This window comes from Corythoichthys intestinalis, chromosome 3 (genome assembly GCF_030265065.1).
Source record: "Corythoichthys intestinalis isolate RoL2023-P3 chromosome 3, ASM3026506v1, whole genome shotgun sequence".
Classification (NCBI taxonomy): domain Eukaryota; kingdom Metazoa; phylum Chordata; class Actinopteri; order Syngnathiformes; family Syngnathidae; genus Corythoichthys; species Corythoichthys intestinalis.
In genome coordinates this window covers 43,471,588-43,487,858 of record NC_080397.1, presented here as the reverse complement: position 1 = coordinate 43,487,858, position 16,271 = coordinate 43,471,588, and the positions used below count along the sequence as shown (strand labels likewise).

The window sequence follows — 16,271 nt, the reverse complement described above, 5'->3', positions numbered from 1 at the left end:
ATGCATTTCTTCTAGCATTTTCCATGAAGCGGGTCTGGTAATTTTACTCATGCACAAAAATGATGGTCTGCTACTTTTATTCATGCACAAAGCACAAAGTTAAATAACCGGTGATAGTGCAAACTAGTGTCTTCCTCGACACATATAGTATTCCACGTGTCTCACTTTTACATTTTATGCTTGAGCGCCCCTGGCGGCCGTTAGAAAAATCGATAAATTGGCTGCATCATTGCACACGACGCAGGATTCAAAATGAGGGGAAAAAGTAGAGGCTTGTAGTCCAGAAATTATGGTAATTCCATCAGAAATGTTGTTCAGCATTGCAGATCTCAGCCTACGGGGAAAAAGTTCCAGGGTCATCACTGTTAGGTTTTGTGTTTGTTTTCTCCTAGTGTGACTTGTCGGTGTGATTGCCCATTGATTTCACCTGTTCAACCTGTTCCTAGTGTATCCTCCAACCTGCATCCTCCTGTGCTCACCTGTTCCTCGTTGTGTCGTTACCCCTTGTCTGTGTGTGTATATAAGCTCCCGGTTTCTTTTCACTCCTTGTTGCGTCATTGTCAATGTTGAAGTCAAGTCCTGTCCAAGCCCTCGTTTACCCGTCCCTCCTATTAAGTATGTTTTGTTTGAACATTGCCTTTTTGATCCCTAGTCCTTTTGGTTGTACTTTGTGATTTTGTTAGTTATCATTAAAACATTTTTTGAGTTCACTGCCACCTGCCTTGCTGCGTTTTTTGTTTCCCTGCATTTGGGTCCACACCACCTGCCTGCCCTGCGTCCCTAAACACATCACAAGTCCTTCCCTGAAATTTATCAGGAAAAAAAAAGCATTCCTGAAGTGAACATAGAACATTTCTGTAAAATTCATTGTTCTTGAGTAAAGTTTCTGTGTAGTGAAAAGACCTTTGGAGCCTTTATGAAGCTCAGCAGGAGTCCACCGCCCTGAATCATACCATCAAGTCTTGTATGTTCACCGTTCTTCCATGAAACAAAGAGATTGCCTGTCAAGTTTACAAACACAGAAAAAAGTCAATAATATTTTATTCACTCAATATAGTTATTGTAGCATTATCAGGGACGCCTGTACCATCTCAGATCAACACATCGACTCAAGGTCTTCCATCAGTGTGTCGAGATTGGGTTCCGATAAACTTTATCTATATGACAGATACAAATAGAAACCGCTTTTCCTAAAATCCCAAATTTAAAACAAAATAAAACAACCAGTTTTGCCTCGCCCTTAAAAATGATGTATAATCGAGAAAAGAGCTCGAGATGTATGTAAAACCTTATGACAGCTATGTCGCTACAGAACTCATTAATATAACTCTCCTCTTACTGTCACTCTCTGCATTATCACCAATACTCGACAGCGCTTCTCTCGCTTCTTCTGTTCCACTTCTAAATGCTCATATTGAGTTTTCCTCTGCCTCCTCTCTTGACAGATGATAGACAAGAGACCGCATTGAACCTGTCTACCAACGGCATTAGCAGCATCAACATGTCAATAGAAATAAATGGAGTTGTCTACACAGGTAAATAGAGGGGCCGTTTGCTGATGTAATTGCAGGCAGGAAATTCAATAAGTTATAGCAGCACCCTGGTGCTTAGTCCTCTGCACAATTTGATGTCTTTGCTATAAAATCCATTGTAATGAAGTGGCTGTCCAACAGAATTAAAAAGGTTAAATATCTCAGAACTGGGCCTGTGGATTCAGGGTCGATGGGGCTTATTGTCATCATGTGTGCGCGCGTGTATGTGTGTGTGTCTAACTTCGGCAACTTGTGCCTCGGCGTAATTACCACCTCTCTGATTTGACAAAGATGTGATGGCTGTCAATTCAAATCCAAAGTCACTCTCGGAAACGGTCTTCAGCAAACGCAGACTGTCAACTTTAAAATCACAAGGGTGACAAATTTTGAATGTTCCTTCAGGACTAAAGAAATAAATTGCACACTTAATTTAGAATGGGCAAAAATGACAACAATGAATTGTAGCATATAAAACAGAAGCGAATGTACATGTATCTGCAATAGCCTGGTATCATTGCAAATCTTAGTAGATGTGTATAATGGCCCTCGAACTTTTCTAAATTATATCATGTTACAATGATATTGCATGTATCAATTTAAATTAAAAAGTAGAAACAACTTGACATTGCTCTCCCCAACTTTTCTCTTCTTACCATATGTGTGTTCTGGACAGTTTTGGTTGTTCTGACATGTGTCAAAGTTCTTCATCATTAAAATTACATCTGCCCCAACAGAGAGTGAGCATGTTGGCAGACATCCGATAACAAATTATCCTTATATACTTATACTTAAAATCTGTATTGTCTGGTGGAAGGAAAATTATGAGCAGGAGGGCATTTTTAAAAAAAAAAATAAAGAAATAAACGCCTAAACCTTAACTTGAGGTGAGAGCATGAGAGAGCATAATTAAAGACACCATGATTTTAACGAGATATTATCGTGTACTAACCTTATTTCAATCCAAAAACTCCGTGTAGCATGTACTAGTATCACCGAGTGCCAAAACACAGCTGTGAATGGCCACTTTTGGGGACTTTTATGGGTAAAACACGGTAATATAACAAGGGTCACTCTGCAGAAATCGCAGACATCAAGGAGTGGACGAGATTTTCTTTTTCAAATATTTACCTTTTGAAACGTTTTTTTCTTCTTCAATTTTTCTTTGTTTGAAATGATTATTCATCATCTAAAATATTGGGGGAAATGCGACAGTTATAAAAAAAAAAAATAATAGTTATGAGGTAAATATCCGTGAACTATTTATTGACACTATTTTTTTTCATTATGACGTAATTTGTTTAAAAGTTTAAAATATGCGAGTGAATAATTTTCTAATGTCGTTGTTTTCTTTCCTAAATATTAGACATCGATTAATGATTCTAAGTTTAAAATGATAGACGTTTCACCATAAGCTGATTTTCAGGGGCCCAAGGGGGCTAGGTCCCCCCTGGTGGCCGAAAAGTGTCATTGCATGTAATTGACTTTCCTATACAGTATATGATTTTAAAATTAAGAATTTTCCGGGAAAATATTGTCTAAAAAAGTTGTAAAGCAATAAAACAAACAACAAAAATGAATTTGATGAACAAAAAACAAGATATTTTTATAATGGGTCAAAATGATTTTTCGAACAGATCATGTGACTATCACCTTAGACGGTCATTCGCTTTGCTTAGCCAAAACCACCCGAGGACCGAAGAGGCAAGATCGTTATACGTAATTTTTTTCAAACCTAAGCTTTCAAAAGCGACAACAACCAAGGATTAAAAATGTGGATCATGAAATGCTAGAAAATGGTGAGCGGCATTTCAATTTGCCCCACTAAAGACGCTAATTGTACAACAGAGCCACCGCCGGTGTCTTGCCAATGTAGTTAACCCCATCAAAAATTGTGTCCACTGGCCGCGGGAGCGCACACACACACATTAGTTATGAGTTATGTCGACTTAAACAATGAATTGAAGGCAGAAAAGAACGACAGTTATATATTTTGGACATCGACGTTTATTAAACTGGAGAAACTCCATACAGGACTTCAATTACAGTAATAACAGTTATAGGTAATCCAATGAGTAAAACAGTGAAACATTGCCTTTTTTACATTCAGTACGTATATTATGTTATACGATAGAAAAAAAAGTTTTTTTTTTTTTTTTTTTTAATGGATGTGCCATGTTATAAAACCTCATGGATAACTACATCACCAAAACACGGAAATCGAGCAAATCAGTGCAGCGCAGTGGCTCCACCCAGGGGATACAATTTTTGACTGGGGTAACTACATTGGCAAGACATCGGTGGGCGTCCTGATTTGGAATTCCCCTCAAGAATGATGGTAAACAAAAAAAACAACACTCTTTCTCAACTTATTATCATAAATATTCTTGTAAGTTAATTTTTTTGCTGACAATGCGTTTCGGGGTCATCAACATGTTGTGCCCCCCTGACCCAAAAGTCAAACTCCGCCTATGGTTTCAAATAATATAGTTACTTACCTTCTTTTTATGGCTGGGTTGAAACAAAAGTGGCTGCCAGGTGTCTGTAAACGGGGGTCTCCAGGGTAAAACGGACAAATTAAAAATAGTTTTGGGGCTTAATGCGCCATGAAACTGCTATGGCAGCATATAGACATATAGTTCTATCAAACACAACCGTTCTTTTGGTTTAAGAATACAGCAGTTTGTTTCACAGAGGGTTGCAAGAGCAGACACTGTTTTTCCAGCCTTGTCTGTGTTTTCCGCCATATATTTTGAAATAATATACAGGATATACCTGTTTAATTTCGTTTATTTGGAAAGTGCTGCCAATTTCTCCTACTAGTCGATTAATGTATTTGTTGTGAAATACGAAAATGGAAGTTTGTTCAAACTAGTTGTGATTGATGTTTGGAATTGAAAACTGTATATTAAAAGTAGAGTTGAAACAAGGAGTTGACATACACTATTAATTTCATGATCTCTCACATATTTGACCATTACACTTAATTTATCAGTTCGTGGTGTTAATTACCTAACTATACCAGAAAGACTAGCATGAAAATACTGCATCTCATTGAGAAAATAAGACTTTTAGATACTTTGAGAATAAAGTAGACACATTCAACTGCAAAATACGTTTGTGGTCACATTTTCCTAACACTAACCTACACATCAACGTATTGATGAGATTTTGAATTGGATAAAACGAAGGCTGCGAATGAACTCCTAGTTAACGCATAAATTAAAAGAATTGTGCATTAATAACCACCAAAGAAAAAAAAAACAGCTTTTTGATTGCTTTATCTGATTCTAGTTCCGAAAAGATTCAATTGAGAATCAGGGCCGGCCCAGGCCATTTGGGGGCCCTGAGCAAAATAATGCCAAGGGGCCCATATTTTTGGCCAACCATTTCGTCACAGTGTACTGTGAAACCCATACATGCAATCCAATCCATACGTCCATATTTTGTATATTAATTATATTTTGTTGCACTGCATATTTCAAACTTCTTACCCCAAATGACATGTAATGACAAGAAAATGGACGTTTGCATGGATAAACGGCAATGCGCGCCACATTATTCACGATGCTCTATTAACAACGTATAAAATGAGGTTACCAGATTGGGGGCCCCCTAGTGGTCAGGGGCCCTAAGCAGCTGCATCGTCTGTGTATAGGCTGGGCCGGCCTTGTTGAGAATGTTATAATTGTGTTTTTTAACACGTTTTCTGGGAGGACTTGCTGTGACTGCTCATGTTTCAGTGCCATTGGCGTAGCTAGATGTCTAATCCATTTTGATTGAGTGGGGCGAATGAACGTTCATTCATTCGCTCCACCCAGTCAAAATGGATTGGACGTCTAGTCCCGTCAATGACAAACAAGGAGTTAAATGAGTGCCTTGTAAGGGTAAAAATAAATCATAATTTTGTGCATGAAACTTAAACACAACAAAAACAAGAATAACTGTTCCCCAGTTTTTTCACCTGCAAACTGTCAATTTAATGTCATAAAACAACAACAGGATGCCCCAACTATGAAAATAAATTATCATTCATGACCTCTAGGTTTTGTAAATCCCACATTTTGTGATACTATTATGGTTAAATTTATACTAAATATAGGGGGGAAATTGATCAACTCAAGACAAAAGAGCCTAATGCTGATTCTAACTTCATGTTTGCTCTCCAGGCGTCCTGTTTGCTCGTCAGTCATCCATAACGGGGATGATGGGACATCTTGGGAGCCAATGTACAACTCAGGGAAATCCCAGTCCCACGCACTTCCAGCCGTCTTGCTCTTCCTCCTCTTCATCATCTTCTTCCTCAGCTCATGGGCACGGGAACTCTGTGTCCTCTCCCTGAGCATCATGTCACGCCTCCTCTTTTTCTCCCAGTCTCCAAGGAGCTGATATACATGTGCAACAATAACAGTCTGGACGAATTACCAGAGCAGTTGAATCCATTTTTTCTGGTGGTTATATTTGGACTGCAGGCAAATGTTGAAGTTTGCCTTTCAAGAGTCATTTGCAAGTGATCCAAGTTGTTGCGTCGACAATCAGCGCTCAGTACAGGCATTTCTGCATAAATTGCTAATGTAGGCATCAACATGTTGTCTCCAAATATAAATCTTAAGTAAGAAAAAAAACCGCACAAATTGGAAATTTAAAGCAACACTAGGTAACTTTTCAACCTTTAATTACTATAACTAGTTGAATGACACCTCTTTTATATCTTAAGGGGCTCTGTATCACTTTCACTAGCACCGATTAACTTTGAGTAAGGTTGGCAGGAACCCTGCCATACAAAAAAAATACTACAAATGTGCTGACTGCTTTATGGCATATGTCACTTACCTCTTTCCTCATTCATGATAAAGACGGAAGTCGATGCGAATGTGAATTCTGCAAAGATGGCAGAGCAACAAAAGAGACAAAAGTTTTGTCCGAGGAGGGAAAAAAAGGGAGGCTACCAGGATACTCAAGAATACACATTGGCACGGCTTTCATTCGCCGGCGTGACGCCCCCTCTCATACCCCCTCAACCGAACTTGTCAACGCTGCGACATGGTTGCTAAACGTCATATGCTATTGTTGAGCCACAACTGGATTCATGACTTTATTACTATTCATCCTTCACACAGCCTCTGGAAACAGAAATGTTGTTTAATCCATCTGCAGGCGACAGGGAGATCATGATTTTACTACACTGTGTGGGTGTGCGCTGGTCCTCATGGGCATGCAATCTTCCTTAAGGCAAAACACTACTACTTTTGTCCACTTACATTGCTAAAATTGAACAAAACTAAAGTTACCTAGTGTTGCTTTAATATTTATCTTTTAGCTTTCTTGTGATTCTTCCCATTTCTCATGTTCTCTCTCTGAGTAGTTCACACTTCTCTTCCATCAACGTGCAATGGAATAGTGTTGTTCCAATACCGCTTTTTGGGTCCAAATACCAATTCTGACACCCGGTTTTATGGTATCAGCCAAAGCCGATACTGTATGGATACCACATTTCTTGGAAAAAAAAAAGTTTAATACTAAATTACTGCATACTTACTTTACTGTAAAGTAATTGCTGTCATTGCTTGGTCAGACACTGCTTAACTCATTGGGTGCCATTGACAAGGCTACGAATGTTCTTTGGGAGCCACCCTCCCACTTCAAATGGATTGGGTGTCTACTAGTGATTAACTCATTTAATTCCCAGCAGAAGGATGATTGGACGCTACACGATGGGACGTCCATCATTATCTTGGGAAAGGCGAGAAGCGCTGCTCATTTTATTTGCTCAGCTGGCAGCCATCTTGGGTAGAGCAACTAGCGGTTAGGAACTAAAATCTCAAAAAGTTATTACAGTGGTACCTCTACATACAGTGTTAATTCTTTCCAGGACCTTGTTTGTAAGTCGAAATGGTTGTATTTCGAGCAGGATTTTCCTCATAAGAATACATTATATTTTCATTAATTTGTTCCACAGCCCGAAAACCTACAGCGGGGCAAATAAGTATTTAGTCTACCACCAATTGTGCAAGTACTCCTACTTGAAAAGATTAGAGAGGCCTGTAATTGTCAACATGGGTAAACCTCAACCATGAGGGACAGAATGTGGAAAAAAACAGAAAATCTAATTGTTTGATTTTTAAAGAATTTATTTCCAAATCAGAGTGGAAAATAAGTATTTGGTCACCTACAAACAAGCAAGATTTCTGGCTGTCAGAGAGGTCTAACTTCTTCTAACAAGGTCTAACGAGGCTCCACTCATTACCTGTATTAATGGCACCTGTTTTAACTCATCATTGGTATAAAAGACACCTGTCCACAATCTCAGTCAGTCACACTCCAAACTCCACTATGGCCAAGACAAAGCTGTCGAAGGACACCTGAGACAAAATTGTAGACCTGCACCAGGCTGGGAAGACTAAATCTGCAATAGGTAAAATGCTTGGTGTAAAGAAATCAACTGTGGGAGCAATTATTAGAAAATGGAAGACGTACAAGACCACTGATAATATCCCTCGATCTGGGGCTCCATGCAAGATCTCACCCCGTGGCGTCAAAATGATAACAAGAACGGTGAGCAAAAATCCCAGAACCACACGGGGGGACCTAATGAATGACCCACAGAGAGCTGGGACCACAGTAACAAAGGTTACTATCAGTAACACAATGCGCCGCCAGGGACTCAAATCCTGCACTGCCAGATGTGTCCCCATGCTGAAGCCAGTACACGTCCAGGCCCGTCTGCGATTCGCTAGAGAGCATTTGGGGAATCTAGAAGAGGACTGGGAGAATGTGTCATGGTCAGATGAAACCAAAATAGAACTTTTTGGTAGAAACACAGGTTCTTGTGTTTGGAGGAGAAAGAATACTGATTTGCATCCGAAGAACACCATACTCACTGTGAAGCATGGGGGTTGCTTTGGGGCTGTTTTTCTGCAAAGGGACCAGGACAACTGATGTCCATGTATCGAGAGATTTTGAGTGAAAATCTCCTTCTATTAGCAAGGGCATTGAAGCTGAGACGTGGCTGGGTCTTCCAGCATGATTATGATCCCAAACACACAGCCAGGGCAACAAAGGCTTCGTAAGAAGCATTTCAAGGTCCTGGAGTGGCCTAGCCAGTCCCCAGATCTCAACCCCATAGAAAATCTGTGGAGGGAGTTGAAAGTCTGTGTTGCCCAACGACAGCCCCAAAACATCACAGCTCTAGAGGAGATCTGCATGGAGGAATGGGCCAAAATACCAGCAACAGTGTGTGAAAAGCTTATGAAGTGTTACAGAAAACGTTTGGCCTCCGTTCTTGCCAACAAAGGTACATAACAAAGTATTGAGATGAACTTTTGGTATTGACCAAATACTTATTTTCCACCATGATTTGCAAATAAATTCTTTAAAAAATCAAACAATGTGATTTTCTGTTTTTTTTCCCACATTCTGTCTCTCATGGTTGAGGTTTACCCATGTTGACAATTACAGGCCTCTCTAATATTTTCAAGTAGAGAACTTGCACAATTAGTGGTTGACTAAATACTCATTTGCCCCACTGTACATTACTGTATATTTCCATTAATTTGTTCCACAGCCCGAAAACCTACACTAAATCCTTAAAACATACTGCTGGGGCTATTATGAATGGCAATTTCACATAGCAAAACAAATAAATTCTAAATAAAAATCGGAATAATAATATAATGATAATAATAATAATAATTCCTGTAATAATGTAACGACTTGGGTTGTAATGTGGGGCGGTTGTGTTTTGCGTGCTGTACCTGAACGCACCGCGTGGCTGACGTGACAGTGAGATAGAGAGTGCGGTAGACATTTTACTTTCTCTTTTAATGTTTTGTTGCTGGCGTCAACTGCGTCAGAAAGTAGGCGTGTTGTGTTGCACAAGTTCTGAAATCAATCATTAAAAACCTGCCGAAGCAGGCGATTTCTTGGGCAATGTTACCACAATATATGTCACCGAACAAAGACTGGCAAATGGAGTTCGGAGGAGGACCGATCCAAATCGTAAACATTATACGGCCATATTGTCGATTCAGTTCACGGTTGCGCGCACCACGCTCATATTTATATTTGATTTCCATCTTAATTTAAATGGTAAGCGTCACCTTCTCCTTATTTCACCACCTGCACTAACCTTCTTGAAACCAGTGTTAATTTTTCGCAAAAGAAAATCAGCTCTCCGTCCGTCTTGTGGCAAAACAAAGAAACTGTCATGTCATGAATGTCATGAATCCTTGTATTTCGAGCATGTCGTCAGATGTAAAAACATATGGTGAGTCAAATTTTACGTCGGATGTCAAAAAGATCGTGTGTCGAAGCGATTGTATGTCGAGGTACCACTGTATTTCTTAGTATCCCCCGATACCGATGACGTCATTTTAGTGCTGTATCGGTACGAATACTTGCTCTAATATGGAAACACACTTCTATTGTAGAAACCTGGTGATCAGGAACCAAGAGTATGACTGGAGAATTCAAAAGTTGTCAATTGCACAGCGGTTTTATGATGTGAAGAGAATCAAGATTGCTATTATAATTATTATTAGTTTTAGGTTTTGTAGCGCTTGTGTTTAATATCTGAAAAATAGTATTTATTTCTTTATTTCCTTCTACTGATAAACTTAACAATGTCTCTTGGGATGAGCCAAAGAAAAAGGGAAGATACGCACGGTTGTTTTTCCTTTATTACTACCTATGAATTTTTTTTAAAAACAATGATCTTATTACTGGTTATCTATTCAATTCAAAAATGATGCACTCAGCTCTGACATGAAAAACAAAAAAATTCTCATGAACTGTATCTTACTGATCTACAGTCTATGTTAAACAATAGTAATGTATGAAAATCACATGCAAGTCATGAATTGAATTGTTTGTTATTGTAAACTTATCATTTAAAATATTCTGTGTTTTTCTTTGATAAATTACATTACATAAATTTCGTTTCAACCAATTTTGTTCCCTTTTAAAAAAGAAGGGAATACTTATTGACACATCTACCTCATTTGGTACACACTGTGCTCATAATACATGTATACAACTTTAATTGGTGTTTCATGTATTTGTAGGCACTCACAAAGTATTTCAGTATTGGATGTAACAAAATATAAATAGTCAAAGTTTGTTTCACGTTGGATTTATGCACAACATAGTGGATTTTTCCAATAAAGTCGGAAGAAGTCTTTATGAATAAAAACCCCAATTCCAATAAAGTTGGTACGTTGTGTAAATATAAAAATACAAAATAGAACACGATGATTTGAAAATCATTTTTGACATTTATTCAATCGAATGGCTGTAAGGACAATATATTTAACATTCATACTAATTTTGTCCACATCCCAGCTTTTTGGAAACATGTTCTAGGCATCAAGATCAAAACGTGAGAACCTTTACATAGCATTCATTTAACTCATTGGTTAACATTGACGGTGCCATCAATTGCACTAAAACATGAGCAGTGCCACTTTGGGCTGTAACCAGTGTGTATTTCTGTTTTTATTTATCTAATTTTACTTAATTTCCCCCATTTAATTAAATGGGGCTTTGCAAGGCAAAGGGCCATATAGTATTTATTTATTTTCAAATGGCATTTCTTTGGCGCGCCGCATAGCCTAAACTGTTTGACCCACCGTCACAGTTCAAATGTCAAAGCGAGCGGAAATTTGGCGTGACGCAGGGAATTTTTCGAACGACCCCGCAAAATTTTCTGTTCGCCCGTAAATGTGACCAAATCGCATAATTTACAGATCAAAAATTCCAGGACCGTAAGGAGCGTAAAAGTTGTAGTAAAAGTTGGCAGGAATGTACGGTTCCCCCCAAATTCGCCCAAAACTGTCCCATTTTTTTCCTATGGGATACCACTGACAGCCATGTCCGTCCAAATTTCCCATTCATTTTCGATGGCAGGAAAACATAGGTTCTTGTGATTTTTGACCATTTACCACTAAAGCCCATTGACATTTTGTGTCCTGATATCAACAGGAAATGTCCGCAAAATGTCCCCAAATCAACAGGAAGTGTTCTGATAGATCTGTATCTACCACACCAAAGCCCCAAAGCGTAATTTTTCCAGAAATTGCAGATTCTAGTTTAATTTAATGTTATTATGTCAACTTTTGAATGGCTGTCCACTGTAATGACCAAGGTCCTTGAAAGGGTTAAATATCTTGTCTTTGTATCATTGTGTTCTTTTCTTATTTATGTTTAAGTCAATGTCCTGACTTCATTGTCATTGGGGGTTTGTATATTTACTGTACATGAAGAGAATAGCACCATGGATCAATTCCAGTGTTACCTGTCCTCAGACTGCTCTTTGGTTGAAGACGTGTTGAATTTTTAATAAATAGGATGTATTGTATTTGATAAGATTTTTGTGAACTACACCTTATATAATTAATGCTATTGTTGGAAGAGCACCATATGCAAAGCTTTGTGATAAGTCAGTAAAGGCAATTTAGATGAGATTACCATAATTTTCGGACTATAAGGCGCACCTGACTATAAGCCGCCACCCCCCATATTTGACATGAAAACAGCATTTGTTCATAGATAAGCCGCACAAGACTATAAGTCGCAGCTGTCCTCACTGTATTATGGGATATTTACACCAAAAGAGACTAATCGGTAACACTTTGTTTGACAGCGGCATCATAAGACTGTCATAAGACCAAATGAACCACCATCAAGCTTTGAACCAACTGACTGCAAAGCTTAATTGCTTCAAGAACCTTCGTTTGGCCATCACTACTCCCCTGGGGAGACATTCAACCTGTGTTTCCACGGGCTGTCAACACTGTTTTCGTCCAACATGCCTCCTAGCATGCATTGCAGCGCTACAGATGCAAATAACAATCTTAAATTTGTGTTCTGTGCTAATTGTTTCTTCAGCTACTGTTCCAGTTGTTTCATTAATTGCTAGTTATAGTATGTGGTAACACTTTATTTGACAGTGTTGTTATAAGACTGTTATAAGACCATCATAGTTATGACATGACACTTCCATGAGCATTAATGAATACTTATGATGTCATTTTAAGTCATCCGGCAAATTATCTCACTTTTGAATGGATGTAAAAGATCCAAGCAGGACATAAATGGAGTTAGTGACATAATTTGCCGGATGACACTTAATGACTTCTGTCATATGCATTCATTAATGCCCAATATAGTGTCATGTCATAATTATGACGGTCTTATGGCAGTCTTATGACGCTGCTGTCAAAAAAAGTGTAACCTATTAACCTAAATAAATCAACAAAGACACACTGGACTGTAAGCCGCAGGATACACGGGAAAAAAGTAGCGGCTCATAGTCCGAAAATTACGGTACTTTGTACAAGTATGGTCAGATTACCCAGACACACTAAAAATGTACAACTGACATATGCAGTCTTACGCTTCAGGCACTCTTAACTTATGTTTGAAAAAATTACTCACCTGCGCAGCAGATATTTGTAGATCATTCACACAAAAAGGACGTGGCATCAGATAATAATGGGAGTTCCGAAACAGTCGTGGATAGATGGCAGGGATGAAAGTGTTTAAAATAAATTAGAACGCTTCAACAAATTTTGTTGAAAGTACTTTCCTTTTAAAATCAATTTCCTATAGATTCATAATCATATTGTCAATGTGAACAAAAATATAATGTTTTTGACAAATTATGCATTTGAGTAGTTGAACATATTCAGGCTTTTGCATCCAATTTTAATAGCCTCTGATCTCAAATCTGTTCTTGTGAATTGAAAAAAAAAAAAAAAAGAAAAGAAACTACAATGGAATAGCAAGATGTCCAGATACTTAGACTGTATATGTAGGAATCTCATGTACTGTACTGTACTGTATTAGTTTGGCAAGATTCTGTAATTTTTCTGTTTCTTTATGATAGTGTTACAGTGGAAGTAACAGTTTTAAAATTCATTTGACTGTATAATGTGTGACTTTGTTGTTATTCATATTGTACAAACAGAAATGTTGCAGAAAATGACAATCCATAATGGTCAAGTGACTCCTAATTCCAAAACACAATTTTGCTCGACTGAAACACTGTCAGAATGCTCACTTCTCAGTTGGAGTAACAATCTACTGTATTTCTAAATCTGTGCGTACTGCTGAATGATGCCAAAAATTTAGATTACTGTGAAATAACAATAGCAGCTCAACAAAAAGATTGCAACCAGTTATGTCTCCGGAAAGAAACAGAAAAATTTGACCTGTGTAAAGTACATTTGATACCATATTGTTGACTTTGTAGTTTAGTTTAGTGGTGCTTTGTTGGTAGGTTTTAGATACTTGTTTATTGGCGATGTAAAGGTTGAGGCTTTACATTAAGTATGTACTCCTTTAATTTCCCTTTTGCTCATCTTGGATGAGTCCAACATATTATTGGAAGGCTGGATTTTTGTGCTCAGGGGTTAAATGTGTAAAAGAGCAAGAGAATATTTGACTTACTGCATATTTAGAAATACAATGCTTTTGAGTGACATGTGTCCTGCCTCTTTTTCACACCTACCATAAATGATATTTATGTACAGTAAACTATTCTGTAGATGTTCAAAGTATTTAACTATGCAAATTGTGAATTTTCTAAACATTTGATAATGGAGAAAATAATGTTGAAAAACACAAATAAAAATTATTGGTGGTGAGTAATGTACAGTGGTATGAAAAAGTATCTGAACCTTTAGGAATTTCTCACATTTCTGCATAAAATCACCATAAAATGTGATCTGATCTTTGTCAAAATCACACAGATGAAAATTTTTTTTTAACTAAAACCACCCAAATATTTATAGGTTTTCATATTTTAATGAGGATAGTATGCAAAAAATGACAGAAGGAGGAAGAATAAGTATGTGAAACACCACATTTAATATTTTGTGGGCCCCCCTTTTTGCAGCAATAACTTCAACCAGACACTTCCTGTAGCTGTACATCAGTCTGGCACATCGTACTAATCTTGGCCCATTCTTCTCTACAAAACTGCTGTAGTTCAGTCAGATTCCTGCAATGTCTGGCATGAATCGCTGTCTTTAGGTCATGCCACGGCATCTCAATGGGGTTCAAGTCAGGACTTTGATTTGGCTAATCCAGAACATGTATTTTGTTCTTCTGAAACCATTCTGAAGTTGTTTACTTCTGTGTTTTGGATCATTGTCTTGTTGCGGCATTCATCCTCTTTTTAGCTTCAATTGTCTGACAGACGGCCTCAGGTTTTCCAGTGAAACATCCTGATAAACTTTTGTATCCATTCTTCCATTAATGATTGCAAGTTGTCCAGGCCTTGAAGCAGCAAAACAGCCCCAAATCATGATGCTCCCCCCACTATACTTCACTGTGGGGATGAGGTGTTGATGTTGGTGAGCTGTCCCATTTTTCCTCCACACATGACGTTGTGTGTTACTCCCAAACAATTCAACTTTGGTTTCATCAGTCCACAAAATATTTTGCCAAAACTTCTGGGGAGTGTCCAAGTGCCTTTTTGCATAAATTAAACAAGCAACAAGGTTTTTTTTTTTTTAGACAGCAGTGGCTTCCCCCGTGGAGCCCTCCCATGAACACCATTCTAGGCCATAGTTTTACATATAGTTGATGTGTGCACAGAGATATTGGACTGTGTCAGTTATTTCTGTAAATCTTTAGCAGACACTCTAGGGTTCTTTTTTTTTTTTAACTCTCTGAGTATTCTGCGCTAAATTCTTGGTGTCATCCTTGGTGGATGGCCATTCCTTAGGAGAGAAGCAACAGTGCCAAATTCTCTTCATTTGTAGACAACTTCTCTGCCTGTCGATTGATGAACATCCTGAGAGATGTTTTTTTTAGAGATGGTTTTATATCCTTTCCCAGCTTTATCCAAATCAACGATCCATGATCGCAGGTCTTCAGACAGCTCTTTTGACCGAGCCATGATGCACATCAGACAATGCTTCTCATCAAGACAATTCTTACCAGGTGTGTGTTTTATTGTGGGCAGGGCAGCTTTAAACCACTCATCAGTGATTTAATTTTTTGGGGGTAAAAATCGGTTTCAATTGCTCTTTAAGTCTACTTAGGCAAAGAGTGCAATTACTTATTTCCCCTGTCTGTCATTGTTTGCTTGATATCCTCATTAAAATATGAAAACCTATAATTATTCAGGTGGTTTTAGTTAAAGCAGGCACTGTATTATCCTCTGTGGGATTTTGACAAAGATCAGATCACATTTGATGGTGATTTTATGCAGAAAATTTGAGAAATTCCAAAAGGTTCAGATACTTTTTCATACCCTGGTATATTACTAAATTTTGTGTAATATTCTCAATTACCATATAGTGTTTGTTTGTTTTGTTTTCATTTGGTTTTGCAAAATCTTTCAACAATAACAAGAAAATGACAATAATCAGTTGCTGAACAGGAACAGGAAACAATATTTCATATTTTAACTATAAAATCAATCAATTGATCGAATTGATGGGCTAATCGATTCTATGAATATTTGCAGATGACAGATATTCCTGTTTAAACTCACTGTGTATGCCCGTGTGTTGCCCGTTGGGAGGGTTTAGACCAGAGGATGTTATCGTTCATTGCGTGAATATAATGTAGATTTTATTTCTATCTACTTTTAGGTTTTACTGTTTATTTCCTTAATATTTTAATGTTGACTTTCAGCTAATAGGTATTTACTTCTGCGCCCCTTATGGATCTCTTTTGATGATTTAGGGCAGGGGTCAGCAACCCGCGGCTCTAGAGCCGCTTACGGCTCTT

At 38.0% G+C, this 16,271-nt stretch overlaps 1 protein-coding gene across 1 annotated transcript in view; it reads left to right on the top strand.

Moving 5' to 3' along the window:
• Nucleotides 1-6,799, top strand: part of arid3c (AT rich interactive domain 3C (BRIGHT-like)) — a 39,050-nt gene extending 32,251 nt beyond the window's left edge. Inside the window, exons 7-8 of the mRNA XM_057832210.1 lie at nt 1,446-1,535; nt 5,699-6,799. Of these exons, the coding sequence (XP_057688193.1) occupies nt 1,446-1,535; nt 5,699-5,871 (263 nt within the window). The 3' untranslated portion in view covers nt 5,872-6,799. The remainder of the gene's footprint in view (nt 1-1,445; nt 1,536-5,698) is intronic.
• Nucleotides 6,800-16,271: the final 9,472 nt, after the last annotated feature.